The 10,139-nt window shown below is 44.0% G+C and overlaps 1 protein-coding gene across 2 annotated transcripts in view; it reads left to right on the top strand.

Annotated features, from left to right (window-relative positions):
• Positions 1–3,345: 3,345 nt before the first annotated feature.
• The window catches only part of MARCHF11 (membrane associated ring-CH-type finger 11), a 115,422-nt gene continuing 108,628 nt past the window's right edge, over positions 3,346–10,139 (top strand). For both annotated transcript variants that reach the window (XM_033178825.1, XM_033178824.1), the window contains exons 1-2: positions 3,346–4,077; positions 5,269–5,424. In XM_033178825.1, the coding sequence (XP_033034716.1) occupies positions 3,550–4,077; positions 5,269–5,424 (684 nt within the window). In that variant the 5' untranslated portion in view covers positions 3,346–3,549. The remainder of the gene's footprint in view (positions 4,078–5,268; positions 5,425–10,139) is intronic.

Raw genomic sequence — 10,139 nt, 5'->3', positions numbered from 1 at the left:
GTAGTAAGGTGAGATGAAAAAACTGGGAAAATGAGAGTGGAAAATTCTCTATCAGATGGAAAGGTTATGGAAGGCTTTTTTTTTTTTTTTTTTTTTTTTTGAGATAAAGTCTTGCTCTTATCACCCAGGCTGGAGTGCAAAGGCGTGATCTCTGCTCACTGCAACGTCCATCTCCCGGGTTCAAGTGATTCTCCCACCTCAGTCTCCCTAGCAGCTGGGATTACAGGTGCCCACCACCACGCCCGGCTAATTTTTTGTATTTTCAGTAGAGATGGGGTTTCACAATGTTGGCCAGGATGGTCTCGAACTCCTGACCTCAGATGATCCACCTGCCTCAGCCTCCCAATGTGCTGGGATTACAGGCATGAGCCACTGCACCAGGTCAGAAGGTGTTTTTTATGAAATGCAGAGATCTGCATGAAGTGAGGGAGTGAGCCATAATAACTGAAGATGGGTAGAGGGGGTGTACTTGGGATATAGCAAGGATGCCAGTGTAGCAGAAATGAGTAGCAGGGAGGGTAGGGTAGGGTGGTGGGGAGAGTATGGAGAGGTCTTTAGAGAGGCAGCCAGAGGCTACACTGGGGACTTGCAGGGGATGCTAAAATTTTTGGTATTACACTAAGTGTAATGAGAAGCCATTGGCAGGTACTGAGTAGACAGATGACATGACTAGACTTAACACCTGAATCCGATCATCCTGGCTCGTGCAGGGTGTAAGCTCAAGAATGAGAAGCAGGGAGACAGGAAGTTGTTTTGACAGTTTCATGCATTATAATGGTGGTTTTAATTGGGATGGTGGGGATGGAGGTGAAAAGGTGTAGTGAAATTTGGTGAATATTTTGAAAGTACATTTGAAAGAAATTTTGGTACACTGAACGTATGATGTAAAGTCAAGGATGACACCTAGGATTTCGGCTTAAACAACTAAATGAATGAACAGCTCGTTTACTGGCATCTTGAAGATTTGATCATCCTTTCAGTATCTGCTCAAATTTAATAAACCTGTGTTTCCCCTCATTCATTTTCAGTTGGCAGATGCACCTTGCTACTGATGGCTGTCAGTGGCTGCCGGTGCATTGCTCTATCTGATGTCTGTGTCTCCATCTCTCTTCTACTTGGGTGCCAGCAGCTGAGAGGAATTCATCCTTTCTGTGTTCCATTATTTTATATTTTTATGACAGAGGATGTAGTCAAAGTTAGAAAGGAGGTGTTTTGCCTGGATCCATTGAAAATTCATTGGGTTAACTGAAGATCATGAACAAGTTTCCCTTCTTTAGGGACCGGTCAGCATTGAAGGTCACTGAAACTAGGAAAGAATCTCATGTGGCTACCCAACTTAGCAAGGAAACTTAATTTTTTTTATTTTTCCGAAACAATTAACTGAGAGGACACATCTAGCCTTGTGGCTTTCCCCCCCTTTATCCATGCTGCTTTGCTGTCTGAATTATTCTACACTGTTTATACAAAACCCATAGCTTTTATGCTGTCCTTCGAGTAAGGATGCACTTTGTCACACCTGGTAGAAATTTACTAGTCATAAATGGAATTTTTGGGGGATTCTGTGCAAATCTAGACACCCTTTAACTCGAGAACTTATGAAGAAGGTTTATAATGATCATAAGGCATTTATGATTATCTTGACTGTGGCAATACACAAACTTGTGTTGTCATTCTGACAGGTGAAGACCAAAAATGAAAGCATTATCTACAACCACATTTCTTCAACGTGATAAGTTCCTGGAGATTATTGTTTTTAAAATGTGCTTGCTGCCTGTCCTTCTGCTACCAAAAATAGCCAGTCTGAAGGGGCTAAGTGTTAGAGGACATTCCTGGAAACTAGTTCATCAGAGGCCATTTGTGACAAAACATTCTTGAATTATTTTTCACAACCTTCTCTCTCTAGCAAATGAAACTAATTTCTATCAAAACAGGTAGGTCTTAAGAATCAAATATACTTTTTACTGCCAAAACGCAAAATAGAAAAATGAACTTAAGCTAGTAGTTTATCTCAGCCATTACAGAGTATCTAACTATTAATGGGAGTCAATGGCGCCAAACACACAATGTACTACAATACTATTTTAGGAGGCAGCAGAAAGGATTGGAAGAAAACATTATTGGCATTTGAACCAGAAAATCTGGAGTCAGGGAACACAGAAGTTCTTTGTTAATAGTTCTATAACCTTGAACAAGTTATTTTGCCTTTCTGATCCTGGGTCTTCGGCTATGAAACACGGCCAAAAATGACTGCTCTGTGTCGTTTGTGTCAAAGACTGAAAGCGTCACATCAGTGAAAATTCGGATAGACACATTGCCGCATACAAATCCGATGCTTTATGATCTCACACTGCACGGATTTGGAAACTACTGCATGTGCACGATTCTCCGCCTAGTTCCCTGCAGGTGGGGATTTTTTTTTCCCCGGAAAGAAAACTGTAGCTCTGTCCTGAAGATGAGTCCCACAGAGGTTTTGCAGGGTGGAGTTATCGAGAAATTGACTTCGGGGTGAGTAAAACTAAGATCCGGGGAAGGCTGCAGCCACTTTTCCAGGGTAAGGGGCGGTGTCATTTGCTTCCTCATGCGGCGAGGACGAAAGTGATTATAAGCCAGAGAACGTGGCGCCAGGGTTCACTATACTATAAACCATTTCAGGAGACGAAGCTCTGACCTCCCAGGCACCAAGATTTTTACCAACAACCCGGGATGCTCACTGCAGGAGGGAGCGGGTGAGGACACAGGGATTCGAGGGCGGGACAGACAGGGGGAGGACACAGGTTCCAGAGACTTCTGTTTTAGGGCTCTCGGGGATCCCTGCGAGTGCCCTTGAGGGCTCCAAGCGCGAGAAGCGAGCGCAAGGAAGTGGCGGTTACAGTCCTGAGTCCCGCGCCCTTTCCGCGCCACTGCTCAGCCGGTTCCGGCGCGCCCCCAAGCCCATGCGGGTCTCGGCTCAGACTGTCGCGCCCCCACCCGGTCCGCGCCACATCCCACCGGCCCATCCAGTAACGGTTTCTGGACCCGCGGCCTCTCCCCTGCCCCCTCCTTCGCCGCTCACGAGAGCCGCAGTGCTGCGCCGTTTGGAGAGGGGTCATCCGCCCCGGAACCGACGGGAGCGGCCGCGGGTCCAGCCCGTGGAGGCGGCGGAGGGATCCCCCACTCCAGCCCGCCCTCTCGGAGCTGAACGCGGAGCTCCGTCCCGCCTATCCGCGCCCCCCACCCACCCCGCGCCCGCGCCCCGCCGCCCCCGCCGCGCCGCTCCTCCCTCCCGCCCCCTCGCTTCCCCGGCCCCCCCGCTCCGCGGCGCGGCTCTCACGCGCAGCCGAATTCGGCGCCGCCTCCATCAGAGCCGAGCCGGCGGCTCCACCGAACAGCCGCGCCTGCCGCCGCTGCCGGGCCTTCCGCACCCCTTTCCCGTCCCGCCCCCCAGCCCCAGGCGCCCGGGTCTCCTCCCTCCTTTTCCCCCCTCCCTCCCACCCCCTCCGCGCTCTCTCTCCCCGCAGCCAGAGCCCGGCCCGCCAGCCGGGCCGGCAGGAGGGCGGCGGCGGCACAACCATGAGCTTTGAGGGCGGCCACGGCAGCAGTCGGTGTCGCGGGGCGGAGAGCCGGGACGCAGAGCCGCCCCCGCAACCTCCCCAGCCGCCGCCGCCGCCAGGAGAGCCGGCCCCGGTCACCGCGGCCCCGCGCTACCTGCCGCCGCTGCCTGTGCCCCCCGCGTCCCCCGAGCGCGCCGTGGGGCCGAGCGAGCCGCCAGGGGAGGTGGCCCAGCGGCGTAGGGGTGCGGACGAGCTGCCTCCCCCGCCTCTGCCCCTGCAGCCCGCCGGCCAGGAAGTGGCGGCGGCCGGCGACTCCGGGGAAGGTCCGAGGCGCCTCCCGGAGGTGGCGGCAGCGAAAGGCGGCCCCGGGGAGTCTGAGGCCAGCGCGGGCGGCGAGGGCGAGCGGCGGGGCGCCGGAGACCAGCCCGAGACGCGCTCGGTGTGCAGCAGCCGCAGCAGCAGCAGTGGCGGCGGCGACCAGCGCTCTGGGCACCAGCACCAGCACCACCAGCCCATCTGCAAGATCTGCTTCCAGGGCGCGGAACAGGTAAGGCCCGGCAGGATCCCCAGGCAGCCGGCGGCGGCTCCAGCTCGCAACGGTCAAGCTTTCAGCACCACGGACAGCGCACGCCTCCCTCCCAGTTTGCCTCCAGACAGACTCCTCTGGTTCTGCGCTGTGAGCGCTAGCTCCAGTGTGCGTTCCCCTTTCCCTTCCTGTGAAGGCAAATAAAAATGTCCCAGTGGCGAATACTGGGTTTAATATCATCTACACTTTTTTTTTCCTTCATGGCTTAGCAGGTACATGTTCCTCAGGTGCTTTAGTGATAATGCCAAAAGTACCTTTTGTGAATTATTCGATGAATTTTGGTTTATGATTAGAAGCAAACCTATCAGATGTAAGATGAAGTCCGTTTTCTACAGATGTATCTTGAGACGGATGTCATATCACAACCAGAAAGGGCAGAGTCTTTCCTTATTGCAAATTTGGGTGACTTAATCTCATGGATATGAAAAGCATGTGATAGTTTTTACAAGAGAAATAGGAATGGACTTTGAAAGAAAGGCAATTATGCCAACAATGTACGTTATATTTTGTCAGCAACACAATTCTAAAATTATAAACACCATTGTAGGTGCATGCAAACTTATGTGAGAGTAATCATGCAGAGGAAAGGATAGCATATGTCCTTTACAAATGTGTGGTCTGAGAAAACATTAGGTGTAACGTTTTTAAAAGTAAGGAAATTGCATAAGAATATACAGGCTTTCAAAAAAAAAAGAATATACAGGCTTTCAGGAATATAGTGCTCTAAGTCAATATTTATGATGCTACATTTAGAAAAATAAAAGCATAATGCTGCTTTCTGGGATGCCGTGCGTTTCTTCTTTAGCAATGATTAAGAATAACTGCAGAGGAAATGCATCTGACCATCCACTTAAAAGTTATTAAAGAGATTTAATAGTACAGCCTTCCCCCACGGGTATTGGGAGCTATATCTTGCAGACATTTTGTATGTTGGTAGAACATTTATGTCATAACTGTAAGTAATATCTTTGAAATAGTTTTAAGACTTTAGTTTCATTCCCATCAGAGGTATAATATTTTAATTTCATTTCCTAGGATAGAGCCTGATGCTGTATCCTGAGTACATGGCTTTGAAAGAAAAGAAAGGAAGCATTAGGTTTTTAAAATAGAGCCGCAGACACAAATATTCACACTGAGCTGTTTTCTTTTTAGGGTGAGCTGTTGAATCCCTGCCGATGTGATGGGTCAGTTCGGTATACACATCAGCTGTGCCTGCTAAAGTGGATCAGCGAGAGAGGTTCCTGGACCTGTGAACTCTGCTGCTATAGATACCATGTTATAGCCATTAAAATGAAACAACCTTGCCAGGTAAGCAGTTTCAACATTTATTTTTCCTGAAATAATTTTGTTAACATGAATGCACTTAAGCTTAGTTATTGCTAAAGATATTTACTTATGCGACTTAAAAACATTTTGTGCAACTTACAGTAAAACCAAGATTTAGAATTTGTAAACATGTGTTTTGAGAAAACCATGACGTTTTATCTGAGAAACTCAAAAGACATTTTAATTAAATGGTTTCCTTCATTAATTTTTTACTTATTGATAAAATGATACCCATCTTTTTTCTAAAAAGGCAAGTTGGTAAAATGACTTATACCCCCACTTACATCAATTTTATTCATTAGAAATGTGACACAATTGATTTTATTAATATTTTGTTAACTTAAGCCTTTAAGCTCTAGTGGGCTCCATTTATGGAGAACAGATACAAGTAAATCAAAACTTTACTGGTGTGAAAATTTTGGTTGAACCTATTAGTTCTAATCTGAATGCTCTTTCCACTTAACCAGGCTTTCTTTTTCATATGATGTTCTTTCGCAGTTAAATTTTTGCTGATTTTCTTCTTTGCTGTGTTCAGCTACATAGTGGATGCAGAAGTAATCTCAACAGTTACTCTCAATAATACTACTGAAATCGTATTCTTACATATTCTTAAACTTTTTGTGTTAATCACATACTAACACAATACACATAAATCTACAAATGCCCTGGAAAATAGGCCTAAAATTTATTGTGAAACAGATGCAGGTTCTTTGAACAAACAGGTAGAATATACAATATTAGGAATGCCATCTTAAGGAAAAGCAGAATAATGTGTAATTAATGTTATCTGGTAGGCTGAAGTTAAGTAGAAATAAAAGAATAGGGTTCACAACAGAGGCAAAGGAATAATGGAAGGAAAAAGAATAGGGCATTGCGAAGTTGGGAGGGGAAAATGTAATAAACTCTCGTGTTCCTTGTTGCTATCTAAATCACCCAGTTGGGTTTTTATTCAGCAACGTAATATAGGTGGAACTATTAGTGTTTGCGGAAGGAACCTGGAAGCTGAATTACTAGTGCATTAATAATTTAAATTTCATAGTTTAAAATTTTTGCATCCTTTATATAGTTTGCAATTAATTTGCATCTCTGATAGTCTCCATTTAATGCATGATTAGCAAGCACAAAATGAAAATATGTATTTCTCAAGCTGACCTAGGGCTTAAGAATAATTTGGAAAGAGAAAGCATGAATAATATGTATAAGTGATATTATCATGCTGAAGACAGGCACAAACCTGACACCTTTTCACAGAACCTCTGATTGAACTTCTTGGGTATCAATTTATGAATCCATCATAGTTGTCTTGAAAAATAGATGAAACCATTTTCAAAGACAGTATATAGGTAGTATAACTGGATCTACAACAGTTTTATCTATAGAAGGATGTGGGGAAAATAAGAAATGAGAGAGTTTTGGGCTCTAGAGAAAAGTTCCATGAGAAGAGCTATGGTCAGACACTCATTGGCTGAAACAGAAGACTATTTCAAAAGCTTGAACTTATGGCAACTATATGTTAATTCATTTGGGATGATTAATTTTGAAGTAAATAGAGATAAGTACTTGGTGGACATTTTAAAATAGAGAAGAGATAAAGAGCTGGGGAAAAATAGTATTTACTAATTTTAATCCTATAGCAAAAGGAATTGGTTACTACTGTCTCTTCCTTCATTTAAAAAAGATTCCATAGTTATTTTTAAGAAGTAACTCCCCAAACTGTGCATATGATTTTCCTTTTCCCCAAAAAGAACTAAAACCCAAAAACTAATCCAGTACTACTAGCATATTTAGGATTAATTTTATTATGACATCTGTATATACTACTATTATCTGTAACCTGATCTGATTGTTGTAGTGACCTACAAAATCATATGTAGAAACAAAGTTGATATGAATGTGATGATGATAGCTCAGAACATGCTGGAGATGAAATAACTTTACAGGACTACATCAGATACGCTTGTATCTGTGTGAGGCCAATCCCTTGTGAGCAGGTGATTTCTTGGATGTAGACCAGAACAGAAAACAAATAATAATATTCACAAATACTTTGCCACGCACTGTTCTAAACGTTTTACGTGTATGGATACAGATATTTAATCTTCATGACAAATCAAAGAGGTGAGGAATATTTCTGTTTTACTCAAAGGGAAACTGAGGCACAGTAAAGTTAAGTAACTTCTACTAGGTACCTATCTAGTAAAAGGCAAAGCCAGGATTCAGACTTAGTCCGTCTGGCTCAGGGCCGCCCTGTTGGAAAGTGTGCATCTCAGTCCCATCCTAGCCACTTTCATGTTTCTGAATCTGTCATGACTTGTTCTGGAAAAGGCTGTAGCAAGCAGGAACTAGTTTCAACCTGGATCTCTAAGATGCTTTGGGAAGGTTTTGACTGTCTACTGTTGCATAATAAGCCACCTCAATACTTAGTGCTTTAAACAACAACTGTCATTTATGATCTGTTCAGAGTCTATGGGTTGATGGAGGTCAGCCGAGATGTCTTTCTCTGCATGCAACATCAGCTGAAGCTATCATCATCCAGAGGCTTAACTGGATTGGAACATCCAACAAGGCTTGCCCATTTGACCTGGTTTTGGTGCCGGCTGTTGGCTGGAAGCTCAGTTGGGGCTGTCACCTGGTGTCTCAGTTCTTCTTCCATGTGACTGCTGCTTTTCCCTGTAATAACTGGGTTCCAAGAGCATGAAAGTGAAAATTACAAATCTCTTTAAGTCGTGGCCTTGGAAGTGATGTGGTTCCCTATCTGCTGCATTCTTTTGTGTAAAGCTAGACAGAGGCCCAACTCAGATTCAAGAGAAGGGAAAATAGACTCCACTTATGGAGTCTGGCCCTTCTTTTAAAGGGAGTGGCCATCTTTATCCACCATAGGAGTTAACTTCTAAAATGGCCCTGCCTTTCTGACCTGGTCTCTGCGTTTGGTCCTCATGAAGTCCATCTAGATCAGCACATATCACCATAACTTCCCTTCCAGGGCTCTGAACCAAAGGAGGTTAAAACAGTGTATGCAAGAACTTACCAGTGGTGTTTGATGTATATCCTCAAACACTTTCATGAGCGAGTATTACCGTGTTGTATTTCCTTGTGCTCAGAGGAAGATGAGGACAGAGAAAGGCAAAGAGCAGTTATCAGGAAACAGGTGTGTGTGAGGAAAACGTGCTGCAGTGAACCTAACACCTTAGTTTCACTTGTTTTTCTCGTTGAGATTTGAATTCTTTGATAATTGGAGTCTAACCTCCCAATTTTATTGGATTTCAGTGATGCTTGGCAGTATGACCCAATAGAAATCTAGCAGATGTATCCTTTGCAACATAGTTAAACCTTAATTGCCATATCATTAGCAGTAGGAGTTAATTAAGACATTTGAGGTAATAAAAATGCATTTACCTTCCTATCTACTGGCAGAATCTATTTTATTTATTAACATATCCAAGATGATGTGTTAAGGACAATTTGAGAGTAAAGGCTAGTTCTGTTTTGAATCTGGCCCAAAATTAGTGAAATGTGTGGACTTATAAGATCAACTTTATTTTGAGATGTTGGGAGCATTATACATTAATTAAGCCATATTCCAGTTTATGAATGGCTTCAGTATTTTTTCCAGAGGCATGATGGATCTTTGAAGAGATAACATTTATGGGATAAAGTATTGTATGTGAAATTTTAAACTTTCTATAAAAGACAGACTGTGCTGCCTAAACGAAGAAAAAGCTATGTAAATGGAAGGTAATATCTGTTATTTTAGAAAAGCTACTTAAACTCTTTGTATCTCCATTGACTCATCTTCAAAAAGGAGATGACAGTGGTACCTGTCTTATACCTTATTTTGAGAATTAGACACATAAATATGTGTGAAATGCTTAGAATGACACCTGGCCCATAGCAGATGCCCTTTAAATGCTGACTCTGGATTTTATGATCCATTCAGTCAGCTTAGAGATGGGGACCTTCACTTGCTTACTTCCACAGGTCCTTCTTGTTTACTTCTCATTGTGTCTCAAAGTGAAGTTAATGGCTCCTCTTTCCATATCCTTCTTTACCCTTGGATTTTTATTCCCTGCTTTTTCTGGGATCCCACCTCAGTTTCTGACCAAATCATTGACATCCGTGATGAATGAATCAGCATTTTTAAAAGCAGGTGTAATGAGATATAATGATCTCAATGCGGTGAGCATATTTACTCTCCAGATGTCCCTCACTGTGGGTCTTATTTATGTCCTTATTGGAGTCTACTCATAATTGGAGCAATGAGATGCTCTTAAATGTGGCCAAGCACAGGGCAGCACTATTCAAGGTCAGGCAGCCATACTTTGTTTATGCTTTAGAACGGCCCTGTCAGGTGGGGTGCATGTAACCTGTGAGTAGGTAGAAGGTCAGAGAACTCTGAGATTTCTGGGGGACAATCACAGAAGAGGTAATGGCTGAGCATCAGTCACAGGGAATCGTGGTGGTCACCAACTTTCCTTCTTCCTCCTCCTTCATTGCTTGGAGCACCAGAGGAAAGGACCAGTGTTAACTGCCTGTCTTGCCTACTTGGGAAGGGTTAGAGACTTGCATGTGGTCCATAGAGACCTTTTCAGGGATTAGGCTTTGGCCATTGTTATTGGCCTATACTATTTTTTATTAGCCTTTTCCTTACTCCTTTTCCTTTAAAACTCTTCTAATGTACTGTCAGAAGCAGATCTTCT

Source organism: Trachypithecus francoisi, unplaced genomic scaffold (genome assembly GCF_009764315.1).
Source record: "Trachypithecus francoisi isolate TF-2019V2 unplaced genomic scaffold, Tfra_2.0 Lachesis_group2, whole genome shotgun sequence".
Lineage (NCBI taxonomy): Eukaryota > Metazoa > Chordata > Mammalia > Primates > Cercopithecidae > Trachypithecus > Trachypithecus francoisi.
Note: the sequence above shows the minus strand (reverse complement) of the source record. Positions and strands in the feature narration are given on the sequence as shown.